The sequence below is a fragment of the Triticum aestivum genome, chromosome 4B (assembly GCF_018294505.1).
Source record: "Triticum aestivum cultivar Chinese Spring chromosome 4B, IWGSC CS RefSeq v2.1, whole genome shotgun sequence".
Classification (NCBI taxonomy): Eukaryota; Viridiplantae; Streptophyta; class Magnoliopsida; order Poales; family Poaceae; genus Triticum; species Triticum aestivum.
This window is the reverse complement of record NC_057804.1, coordinates 115,413,101-115,425,908: the sequence shown is the minus strand read 5'-3', so window position 1 is coordinate 115,425,908 and position 12,808 is coordinate 115,413,101. Positions and strand designations below refer to the sequence as shown.

Genomic DNA, 12,808 nt, shown 5'->3' with positions numbered 1-12,808 from the left:
TGGAGCAGTTCGACGCCCTCGCGGGTGAGTTCGCCGCGACCCGGCGTGGGCCGCCGCTCAAGACGACGGCGCTGAGCTCGCTCACGAAGGTCTGCGATGTTCTCGGCGTGTCGGCGCAGCGGAGGAAGAACGTGCGGCTGACGGTCTGCCCGCAGGTGACGCAGCAGCTCGTCTGGCGCGGCGCGCTGGAGGAGGTGCTCAGGGACCTTCGAGCAGACATGGGCGCGCTGGAACCCCCGTCCCCGGCGATTCGGATGGCGGAACAGATCGCATCGGCCTGCGCCAGCTTCCTATCGGAGACCGCGGACGCGGCGACGTCCTCCTCGCCGTCCTGGATGCGCCCAACGCCGTACAGGAGGCCGTCCCATGCGCCGCCGCCGGCAAAGACATGGCAAGAAGTGCTGGACATGTTCACGGACCTGGGGAAGAGCCTGGCAACCGACGAGCGGCTAGCCGGGCAGGCGCAGAAGGTGGAGGCCATGAAAGAGGGGCTGTACCAGATACGCGACATCATTGTCGAGAGGGACATCGCCTTCAAAGAGGCGCGCCACCAGGACTGCCTGGTGCAGAGGAATCTGTCCAAGAACCTGGGGCACTCGTCCCGGGGCCTCTACACGCTGCTGCTCTTCTACCTCTACGGCACTGTCCGGGACATCGAGGTGCATATCGGCAAATGCCTGTCCGGCAAGGAAGGCAAGAATGTCACCATACACGCCGTGAAATTCCTCGTCGACGGCGATGAACTCACGGTCCGGAGCGGCATCAAGCAGCTGAGCCGCGCTCTCCATGTCTTCAGCTTTGTCTGGGAAGCGGCAAATACTGACACTGGGACTAACAACGATATCGTCGTCAAGAAAGGTGAGGGTGCCAAGGGAGTACTGAAGCTGCAAGGGCATCTGTGGGGCCTTGGTGTCGAAGAGAAGACGGTGACATACAGAGGGGATGTTTTCAAAGTGCATCAGATAAAGCTGCCCTGATTTTCTCCAAATTCGCAACACCTTATCTGTAAATCACCCGGCTTCTGAAGATAGAAGAAACATGTATTCATTCAAAACTGATCATACGAGGGACACAACAGATACAGGTACAGCCTGAAATGCCATTCTCTCTTTTTTTTAACAAAAATGCTATTGTTTTTCACTACATCTCATTTCCTGAATTTGTACAAAGGACGAGGCAACTGTATCCTGAGGGGAGATACATACAGGGCAAAACAGAAAGCAAAAAAGACACCTTTGTCCTCCTAAGTTCTAACACCTTAACTTATGGAGTATACTTTCTTCCAGTATACAAAACATATACGATTGGAATTTCTACAATCTTCTTGGAGAATCAAATGTTTGCGTTTTCTGGCGAGGGGTTTCAAGCCACGGGTCTGTGAGATAGTTGCTTGGCCGTGTAGGGTACAGCATATTGTTGATAGGGCTGTAGTTGGCTGCTCCAGCCGAATATGCTGGATGTGGAGGTGATGGCAAACAACTCCGGTTCGACTGCCTGTACTGCCGTAACGGGCTAGTGCATGGCGAGACGGGCAGGGACATGTTCATACGCACATTGGATGCGCTGCTGGACAAATCAGATTACCAGATTTTGTTAGACAATAGAAGAGACGTAATTTACCATATTTTTAGCAAAATTAGTGAACGAGAACATACATGGCAGAGGCCTTGCGAGTTGATATCGAAGGAATAGAAGATGCTGGCACCACTAAGTTTCTCAGCCTGAGATTAGTATCTCGTAGAGGTGATAAGCTTCTGTAGGATGACAACTCGATGCTTGTCTTTACCTGAAATTTGATCACAGTGGTTAGAAATTAAAGGACACCACACTCAATATTGAGGCCAACAAATATGAGAGATAATGTCATCCAGCCATAACTGGTCATCATACATAGCACAAGCATAGGCGGATTTCATAATATAGCCCACTGTTTGACAGTGCATAGTCATAGACTGTAGACGTACCGTGGCTTTGCTGCCATCAGTGGAAGTTGAGAACATATCCCTAGTAATGCCAGAGCCAGACCTAGAGGACCTAACTGAAGCTTGGTCTTTCACCCAAGGATGTTCTATCAATTGAGCAGCAGTTGGGCGCGCAGCAGGATCGCGCTGCAAGCAGAGTTTCAAAAAGCTTTTCGCTTCAGAAGAAAGATGATCTGGGATATCAGGTATGTCTTTGCTGTTTCCAATTTTGAATATTGCAGCCACCTGTGAAATCGATTACAAAGCTTAGCAGACAATCATCAGAAGAACAACCACCATAGCTATATAAAATTGTCATAACACTCACCCCTTCGTACTGACTCCATGGAGGCCTTGCAGTTGCCATCTCAAGAATGGTGCAGCCAAGGCTCCAAATGTCCACTGAAAGGCTATATCCATTGGTATTCATGATAACCTGGGGAATAAATATATATCAGTTGGTGTTCAACTAACAAGGGAAAATTGCAGTAGTCTTACCTCTGGAGCCATCCAGTAGGGGCTTCCTTTGAAAGATTTGATGGATGTGTATGCTGATATCTGTATAAATAAAATCCACATTTAACCAACTGATGTTTGTGTAATAAAATACATGTCAGATCATTGACACAGTATTAGTACTTACATGCTTGGCCATACCGAAATCTGCAAGTTTGATGTCACCATTGGGATCTACAAGTATATTTGCTCCTTTGATATCCCTGTGAGAAAGGTAAGTTTTCATCAATAAGTAAGAAAGCCGTGATATTTTTCAAAATAAATGGCCATCCTATTCTATTTACTTTGATGACTGCTCAGTACCTGTGCACTGTATTCCGTCCATGCAAGTATGCAAGGCCAGAAAGGATCTGTGCAGTGTAGTTCCGGAGGACGGTCTCACCAAATGGACCATATTCTTGAAGCAACTTATGTATAGAGCCCCCAGAAACAAACTCAAGATAGACTGAGAGTGTTTCACTAGACTGCATTGCAATATGAAACTTATTCAGGCAAAAGGGTAAATCTGCAAATAAAATGGGACACTTCATTGTTTGCACTACAGTTGTTTACTGGTTTATGATTGGAAATAAATATTCTAATGTATCTAACGAAGTAACCATTGCAGCACCACCTAACTTTCAGATAAAATATTATAGTGACTGTGATTGCTTGGGTAATTTATTTATTTATTTGCGAATAAAATTGATGATAATGTTACATGTTCGATCGAGAATAAAACATGGAAGATCGTCATATGTTTTGTATTTACCAGTTCGCTGCCATAGTACTGCACAATGTTTGGATGCGAAAGCTGATTCAGGAGCAGCATTTCCTGTCAATAAAGAGCAGTGTCAGTACGAAAGAACTAACTTCCGTTACATGAGAATGATGCTGACTAAGACAATATGCTCCAAAGATGATACCTGATTTAGCTGCCTCAGACACTCTTTTGAGTTTGAATCATCAGCAATAACCTTAACCTCTTTAATTGCACACATTTGGCCACCTTCACTGCATTACATTTAGAGTGCACTTAAGTATACTGTACAAAGGAAAGGTTCAGTTGCTGAAGAAGAGGAGAAAATAGAATGCTCTAGCATCAAACTGCGAACCTGTTGAATCCGAGGTATACTTGCCCAAATGTACCACTGCCTAACAACTTCCCCTTTTTCCATTGTGAATGGAGGGAACGGGAAGATGTGCACGGGGAGCCTGGAGGAAGAGGAAGTGGGTGTGGTGAACTTGAGTTCCGTGCATCATCTTGCCACGCAGTAGGGGATCCTGGGCATTGCCCAAATGCTCTTGAATGCACAGGTGAGGTTGGACAATGTTTGCCTCTTGAACTAGGGGGAGAGCTCGGCATCCGTGTAGGAAACACAATTTCTGTCGATTTTCGGCCATGACAGTACGTCGTTCGATCACTTGGAAGATCCAAAATGTTGGGTTGAAATTCTTTCCTTGGAGAAACTGAGGGTTCACACGATCTGTTATTCTCTGAAGCCAGATTATTTATGACAAAGCGCCCTTCTTCTAGCACAAGACTTTGTTTCCGAGAATCAATGGCCGGCGTTCTATTTGCATCTGATATCCTATTGAATTAAGCATGAAAATCAAGTCAGTTGAAACGCACATTTATGAACCAATCACTTGGCATCAGTAGTACATTTTTTAAAGCATTCTAGAGCTATCATATCTTAACGCATAATTGGGATTGAAGGAATGTCGTTTAGTAATATTCTTTATTCGAAAGAAGAAAAGGTCAACAAGCATCGTCTCCTATGCTTGTAGCACACGGCGATAAGCTGGGCCACAGAGTTCGAGATTAATTTGCACAATAACAAATTCCAGATGAGATTGGCAAATCGGCTGATGGAACTGCCTTGAAAAATTAATGCAAACAACAGCTATAACAGCAACCAAAAATCACCGTAAAGACATCACTAATCCAGTACAAAACGCAAACGGAGATCCAAACGATAAGGATTCAGTGTTGCAACCAAGAAAACAAGTTTTCATCTCTGTTGACAGCAAAACTAAACCCATCGAATAAAGCCCAGGCAATAGCCTGAATTTTTATTTTTTTTAAAAAGAGATGAATCAAAGATTCAAGGAGATCCATTTTTCCTTCAGGCTAACAGGGCAGCAGAATCCGGTTCCATTTGGATTCATCCGCCAACTAATCAAAGAATAAATCAGAGCATGGACACATAACTTTCGGGAGGAAAACCAGAGAAACATCAAAGCTGCAGCTCCGAGAAAAGCAGCCACAAAAACCTAATCTGAAACCCAAACAGATGTCAAGAACAGCTCAACACCACCTCCAATTGCCCACTGACGGCATATATATTCAACAAAAAGAATAAGAATAATAATTCAGCAGAACAGTAACTAGTACGCCACGCCTAGCGCCCCCAAAACAAAAACTTTACACCGAATTCAACACGAGAGCACGAGCAAAAGCTCTCGAACTTTTAGCCTGTGTGTGAAGCAACCAACCAACCACCCAAACTCAGCAGATTAACTACCTGACCAACTAGTATGTGTACTCTGGTGGTGATCAGTATGGCGCTGCCTCTCACCTGTAAATTCCGAGATCCAGCGGCTCGTCGGACGCCGCGGAGGACCCGAGCGAGGAGCTGCCCCCGCTTGAAGCGGACGCCGACGCGGACGCGGGGGCGGAGGCCGACGGCATGGACGCCGGCCGCGGCAGCGGGTGCCCGACTGCCGGCGCCGGCTGCTGCAGCTTCTTCCCGCGGCCTTCCCTGCCAATAAGCGCCTCGTCGAAGCTGCTCGCCTTCTTGTTCTTCCTGTCCTTCTCCCCGTCTCTCCCGACCGGAATTGTGCCGGCGTCCCCCGCCGGCGCCGCCGCCTTGCTCTTGCTCCTGCCCTTGCCCTTCCACCACGCCGGCATCCTGCCTTCCGCACGGCGCCGCAGGCCGTGCAGCGCTCGGTCGGCCGCGAGAGCTATTCAGAGAAGAGATGTGGGGGAGAGAGAGAGAGAGGTGAAATGGCTATCGTCGTCGCGGGAGCAAGAGGGTGGGAGACAGGGAGGCGTACACGCGCGAGAGGAGAGGAGAGGAGAGAGAGGGGGCGGGGACTCTTGTAACGACCGGGGTCCCCTCCGCGGGCCCCACGCGCGGCGCTGCCCGCTTGGCCCCACCTGCGCAGCCCCAGTTGGTTGTCTCGAGCTCACCCTGTGCGTGCGCGTAGCGATATCTGTCTCCTGCCTGGAAGCTGCACACGTAGGCGGGTAGCGATGGGGTCACGATCTTTTGTGACCGGTAGGTGGGACCCGCCAGTTGTTGGGGCGGCTGGCGCGGGGGACCATGTTGCGTCGCTGCGTGTGGGGCCCACGAACACGGTGGTGGCTTGGATGTCGCGTGACGTGTCCGGTGGGGCCGACAGGGACGCGCTGCTAGAAGCACGCAGAGCGGAGTGGTTGCCGGCTGCAGGAAGAGTTCGTGTTTCCTTGGTCACTCGCTGGCTGCCGGCAGAGCGATTGGTGAGCACTGATGCTATTCAGTCCAAAAGAAGAGCACTGGTGATGTATTAGAGCATGGTTAATAGTATAGCCAGCTGTTGGCTATAAGCCAATGCCATATCATTTATCACTCATTTTATAGCCAACACGTATAATAGTGGATCAAAAGAGTGCACTATTTTTTTATTATGTGGCCCATATTTCATTCTCACAAAGTGCCTAGGAGCATATGCTAGAGCTGGTTCTTCACGAAGAGCCCGCTTACCTTCTCTCTCCTTTTCTCTTTTTTCCAACTAAACAAAAATATACTAGTTTATTTCTTATAGCCCGCTGAGTCAGCTCTATTGTACTTGCTCTTAGTGGTGACACGAGAGGGTCTCCCAGGCGGGGATTTCTCGTCATGCCTCTTTTTTCTCTCTCGCAAACATGCGTTGCCTTCAAATTTGTTCGGAACCGAATCTCTAAAAGCCGGTTTAAATCAAACCTAATATCTAGAATCAAAACTTTGTTCTATTGTTCCTTTGGGGTTGTTTGGATGCACGAATTGTTCAAAAACTAGATTTCCTGAAACATGATTCATGTTGTAATCACCTAAAAACTTGTTTGCGTTATCTAACCAAATCATGGATAAGTATAAATAAGTTTACAAAAGCCTACAAGGCCAGTTTTTGAAAAATGAGAGTTTTACGCCTAGGTGGCGATGGGGTGGCGGCCTTGGCCTTCTCTCGCAAGACCGTCGAGCAACGAGATAGCGGTTGTCGTGTTTTGGTTCGCCGAGCGCCTGTCTTGCCGAATAAGCCGCATTGTCCGAGGACATACATTTTCAGGGCAATTTATACATTTTGTGTAATAGCTGTTGTTTTTACATTTTCAGCGCAGTTTGAATGGTATAGAGACACTCTCAAATGTGACATGTTTAGTCAGCATACAATATGTAGGTGTGTTTTCTTTGCGGGGACAATATAGAGGTGTTGACTAGCTCCATGTCAACAAACCCATTTTGAAAATACGATTTCAATGTCAAATTAGTGGGATCATCAAGTTGGGGCGGTACTAATTTCATGGATTAGGTGATTAGGGTTTGATTCCGATCAACTTTATAAATTCAAGGTTAAAACAGACTTAACTCCCACAAAAATGAATAGTCAGACCTTTTTTTAATCACACGCTTCTGTTGGTGGAAGTCATCTCCCACAGTTATAGGATCTGGTTTTCTTCGTGTAATCGTGTTGCGACACCATTGTATAGACAAATGTTCACTTTCGTGTCGACCTACTACCTACATTCCTAAATATAAGACGTTGGGGCAGTTTGTAGATGGAGTACTTCTAACTTGCACAACGATATTGATACACAATCTAAGAAGAAGAAGAAGAAGAAGATATTAATACACACTATTAAAGACTGATATTAGGTGTGACGATGTTGATTATAATATGTCGAGACGATAGACAAGATGAGTAGTACTAGCACGCAGTAGCACTCCACCTATGAGCACGCCATTTTTATTAATCTTATTTTCTGTGGGCAAATTATACTCGCCAAATTAACGAACAGCCCAGAGGAGTAGACACGGCAAAGAACAGCTCGAAGCCGTCGCGTCTCGCGCCCCCGCTTGATCACCCGCAGAAAATATCAACGTATGATATTTTTAGCGTCGATCAAGGCACGGAATGCGAGGTTCATGCACGTCCGCGCGCGCGCGCAGGCCGCGGGAGTGCAGCGGCCGCCGCCGTGGCTTCGTGGCTGGTTCGGTTCGTCTTGCCTTTTCGCCCGGGCGCCGGCCGAGGTCGCACGTCACCTCCGGCCGGTTGAGTGAGTGAGGAGGGAGGGAGCGTGAGTGGAGGGATGGCGCGCGCCCACCACCGTGCCACGCACCCGTCACCACGGCACCACTTGCGCCGATCTCTCGCTGTCGTCCCTCGCGTGGATGGATGGCTTTTAACTCGATCAGCGTCACATGGGAAATATGCACGCCGCCGTCGCCGTCCGCCTAATTCCGCGGCCCCCGCGCGCGCGTGGAGAAACTTCTAGCGCAGGGAGCTGCTATGCGCATTCGGTGTCCCTGAGAGAGGAAAAATGCTACGTGCTGCTCCACATGGTAGTACTAGATGAGATACTTTCGGTATCGCTTACTCATTCACATAAATTTGGCAACGGCTAGATCATTTCCAATCACTCTTGCAGCTCGTTTGGCACCTACCATTTGTGCTGGAATTCACTGGTTCCATTTCCGACTTCCGAACACAACTCGTTTGGCTGTCATAGATTTAGAGCATATCTCTCTCTCAAAAAAAAAGATTTAGAGCATCTCCAGCCGCGCCCCCAACAAGCCCTCAGGACGACTTTTTGGGCGTTGGCGCTGAAAAAAAGCCCCAGTCACGCCCCCAAGACACCGAAATCCGCCGGCTCGGCCCGTTTTTTAGCCCGGCGATCTCAGGCCGAACCCAGCGAGCTGGGGATGCTCGGGGGCTCCGGCGGAAGGGAAAAACACGCCTGAGCAACACTGTCAGGCGAAAAGTCAAGGAAATCGTCCAGGTTCGCCCTCAGCCCTGCGCGCTCGGCCACCACCCCTATCGACCCTGGCGCCGCCCACCACCCAGCACCGCTAGATAGGCCATTCCCCGCCAAAAAGGAGAGAAAGTTTCGCCGCGGCAACCTCGTCACCACCTTCCGGGCGAGTTGTCTGGTGCCCCGGCCGCGCAAGGCGGCATACCGGCGGATGCGCGCCTACGATGCCCGCCAGGTGTTCAGCGATTTGTCTGCCAGGCTCGGCGATGGACTCGGACGAAGAGGAGGTGCTCGCGGCGTTGCTGGAGGAGGAAGCCGAAGCCGACGTCCAGGAGGAGGAGCGTCTCATGGTCCTGCCGCCCTCGCTGGCCTGCTCGCGAGCAATGAAAGTCGCGGCGAGGTGGCTCGGCGCCAGGACGGCTGAAAGCAAAGAACCGACATTGTCTGGAAGGCTATTGCAAGCTCTACTCCGACTACTTCGTCGACACTCCATTGCACGGTGAGAAAACATTTCGGCGCCGCTATCGGATGAGCCGAAAACTTTTCCTTAGGATTGTGAATTTCATCCGGAAGTTCGACAACTACTTCAAGTGCAAGAAGGATTGCACTGACACACTTGGATTCACCTCAATCCAGAAGTGCACGACGGCTATGAGGATGCTTGCATACGGAGCTCCCGGTGATTCACTCGACGACTATGGGTGCATGGTCGAGTCAACGACCATTGAGTGTTTCTACAAGTTCTGCAGGGCAGTGGTGGCAGTGCTTGAACCGCAATACTTGCGATCACCCAATGCTGAAGACACTGCTCGGATCCTAGCACAGAATGCAGCAAGAGGATTTCCTGAGATGCTTGGAAGCATCGACTTCATGCATTGGAAATGAAAGAACTGTTCATTTGCTTGGCAGGGGATGTACAAAGGCACCAAAGGCGGTTGTAGTGTGGTACTTGAGGCATGGACACACAGGACCTCTGAATTTGGCACTCTTTCTTTGGGATGCCAGAAATTCACAATGACATCAACGTCCTGCAGTACTCCCCTGTCTTTGCGAAGTTTGTTGAAGGTCATTCTCCTCCGGTGAACTTCGAGGTCAATGGACGACACTACAACAAGGGGTACTACCTAGTTGATGGCATCTATCCGAGATGGTCTACATTTGTGAAGACTATCTCAAACCCTGTGTCAGGAGGCAAGAACTCCCACTTTCGAAGCTTCAGGAGGCTTGCAGGAAGGATGTCGAGCGGGCATTTGGTGTGCTCCAATCTCAATTTGTTGTTGTCCGGTACCCTGCTCAGACCTGGTCGAAAGATCAAATGTGGGAGATCATGACTTGCTGTATGAACTCTATGATAGATTGAACGGAAAGAATAGCTTCATGTTATTTTACTACAGACTCTTGAATAGATAGATCAAAAAGGATAACTTTTAGGTGGTTTCGTACCCTACCATAATCTTTTCGTTTGTTCTCCGCTATTAGTGACTTTGGAGTGACTCTTTGTTGCATATTGAGGGATATTTATGTAATCCAATTATATTATTAGTGTTGAGAGAACTTGCACTAGTGAAAGTATGAACCTTAGGCCTTGTTTCCTACCATTGCAATACCGATTACGCTCACTTTTATCATTAGTTATCTTGCTGTTTTTATAATTTCAGATTACAAATATCTATATCTATCATCCATATTGCACTTGTATCACCATCTCTTCGCCGTACTAGTGCTCCTATACAATTTACCATTGTATTGGGTGTGTGGGGGACACAAGAGACTCTTTGTTATTTGGTTGCAGGGTTGTTTGAGAGAGATCATCTTCATCCTACGCCTCCCACGGATTGATAAACCTTAGGTCATCCACTTGAGGGAAATTTGCTACTGTCCTACAAACCTCTGCACTTGGAGGCCCAACAACGTCTACAAAAAAAGGTTGTGTAGTAGACATCAGTGGTCTACATGAAAAGATGTGAATCAGTGGAAACAAACTGAACTTTTTTAAACACAGACTGAAGCGACGCGCCGGCCGAGAGCGCTGCCCGCGCCGATTCCTAGTGCGAGTGTCGTCTCTCCGCATTCAAACGACACTAGTCCGCCCACCTGCCTCCATAAAATGCACATGGTTGCCAACGAATCTACTCGGACGCCACTCGTCCATCCCTCCACCGCCCATTATTAAGGGCCTCGTTGCCCTGCCCTCCACCCGCTATTTTAAACCGCAGGCCGATAACACAGCCGCATCCATCCACCCTCGTCTGCTCTCTATCTCCTCCTCTCCGCAGAACACCTGCATGGCCTCCTCGACATCCCAAGCTTTGTGGGACGAGCTCTCCTACGACCAAAAGAAGAAGCTTGTTGTCATTGCTGCCGGAAGACGGTCAAGCTCATCGGAGGTCGGCGTTGAGGACGCGCCAATGACAAAGGCGGCAGACGACGAGCCGGCGCAAACGCACTCACCGGCTAATGCCGACATCACCAGGGCGAGGCCTGTGCCCACTACGCCGACATGGTGTTGGAGGAGCGGGAGGCCTCGTTCCGGCAGGCACTGGCCGACCAAGCCTACAACGTCTGCCTCCTCGACGAGCACCGGCGCGCAGGGGAGCTACTCGTCTCCGACATCACAGTGAACATGGAGGTGGACATGTAGGAGGTGCTACTCGAGTCCTACGCTTTCCCGAGACATCCGTCGTGACCGTTGTCACTACCACTAATATCAAGAGGATTTAGAGACCGCCTACAAGAATATCGACGAGGCGACCGATGAGGTTTACGGGCCCAACTCCGATGACGGCGACGGTGTTGGCACCTCTGCGACGGCCGCACCACGTTGCCGCAATGACGACACCAGCACGTCCGCGGGCGCCGCCGGCAGCAAGAAAGAGTAGTGCATGGTAAGTCGCTGGCGCTCGTGTCCTAAGAAGGCCACCTCTCCTCCCCTCCCGCTGCAGCTAAACTTGGCAGGCTCATCCTCGTGGCCCGATTAGCCACTGCAGAGGTGGAGGCGTAGGCCGCGAAGGCAGAGCTGGAGCTTCAGTTCGCGGTGCACTCGCTCGGACAGACGCAGGTGATTATTTAGATTAAGTTTAGAGCAAGCTTTAGTTAAAATATGTCTAAAATGTAATGACTATTTTCTAGTTTATATGAAAACCAGCCAGTTTGCACGAAATTCATCTGGTTTGTTGAAATTCGCTTTGAAATGTATGCGGACAGCGGATGGCCGGCTCATGCATCCATTGACTGTTCCATAGAAATTTAAGGAATAGCGTCGGAGATGCCCTGGGCATACATCGGCACGCCTATCCGCATCCGCGTGCATGGAAAAAAGAAAAGGTAAAGCACACACATCAGTGTTTAGATTATGGCACGTTGAGCCACCAGGGGAGAGCCAGTACCAGTACCACCATCGCCACTTGCCTATAAATACAGGCTTTTATTTGTTTTGTAGTCGTGGGAAACGTTTGGCCGAGCTTGGCCGGATCCACTGCTTGGACGTGGCCGACGGGTTCGCAGGATAAAACAAAACAAAACCCGGCCATGAATCCATGATATTTTAATCCATGTACTAAAAAAAGTATTGTGTCAGATGTACGTAGCCTGGAGGTAACCTCCCAAGCTAAGTAGACCACGCGGCCGGCTTCTGATGTGAAGCAGATAGAAGAAGATTACAATGCCAAATCAACGAACGCTTATTTTGAGAAGGAGGGAGGAGTACAACATTATGGATTAGTCAGGCAGAATCCCGAGCGTGTGTCCATTTCACAGCTTCAAATTTCGGAGTAGCAGTACCGTGGCAGTGGTGCCCACAACGTGGTTTGTATTGTAGTAGGATAAAGCTTGGGTTTGGTTGGCCAGGCAGAAAGGCGTTTCCATCCCTCGCCTCGCCGCTGGTGGTATGGGACGCACGGCAGATGCAACGCACCGGGACGGCTGGATCCCCACGCGCTACCGGTTGCCTTTGTGCGTTTATGGAGGCAACAGCTACGTGCGTTAATTGGATCATCAGTGTTGTCCCGTTCGTTTTGTCCCGTTGCACAGGTAGAGCTGCCATTGATGCGATGTAAGCTTTGGAATTGCTGGGTGCACACCGCGCACCAGATCTTTTTCAGCAGATTGATTTATACTCCCTACTAGATAGACATGTCTTAGGGCCAGATGTTCTTTCACATAAGCATGTGAGGTAAAAAAATTTGGGTGTGTTTAGAACTCGGTCAACTAGTCTCAATCGAGTGACACCAATGTAGTTGTAGTGTTACAAGCGGCACGGTTAGATGCTACAATTGGTGACAAAAAATGTTGCAAGCAGGGCTGCAAGCAACGACAACAGACACTACAACCGTTGTGACTAAGGGCATCTTCAATGTTG

The 12,808-nt window shown here is 49.2% G+C and overlaps 1 protein-coding gene across 2 annotated transcripts; it reads right to left on the bottom strand.

Annotated features, from left to right (window-relative positions):
• Positions 1–1,085: 1,085 nt before the first annotated feature.
• LOC123091367 (mitogen-activated protein kinase kinase kinase 3) lies at positions 1,086–5,525 on the bottom strand. 2 transcript variants are annotated; one of them, XM_044512864.1, is made up of 11 exons: positions 5,039–5,525; positions 3,572–4,048; positions 3,383–3,470; positions 3,229–3,291; positions 2,781–2,941; positions 2,605–2,680; positions 2,460–2,519; positions 2,290–2,397; positions 1,965–2,207; positions 1,656–1,786; positions 1,086–1,566 (listed from the first exon to the last, which is right to left on the bottom strand). In XM_044512864.1, exons 1-11 carry the CDS (start codon positions 5,368–5,370, stop codon positions 1,314–1,316), a joined length of 1,992 nt encoding a protein of 663 aa, XP_044368799.1. In that variant the 5' UTR covers positions 5,371–5,525; the 3' UTR covers positions 1,086–1,313. The 2 variants fall into 2 exon arrangements, with proteins under 2 accessions (XP_044368799.1, XP_044368800.1); XM_044512865.1 differs by having other exon boundaries at positions 1,086–1,563.
• Between the last annotated feature and the right edge of the window lie 7,283 nt (positions 5,526–12,808).

Bases quoted from the DNA above. Each gene is read 5' to 3' on its own strand.
- LOC123091367 (XM_044512864.1), bottom strand. From the start codon at position 5,370: ATGCCGGCGTGGTGGAAGGGCAAGGGCAGGAGCAAGAGCAAGGCGGCG. The intron at 2,681-2,780 runs GTACTGAGCAGT...CCTTTCTCACAG, and splicing joins GGACGGAATACAGTGCACAG to GGATATCAAAGGAGCAAATA. The intron at 1,787-1,964 runs GTACGTCTACAG...ATCAAATTTCAG, and splicing joins CTGATGGCAGCAAAGCCACG to GTAAAGACAAGCATCGAGTT.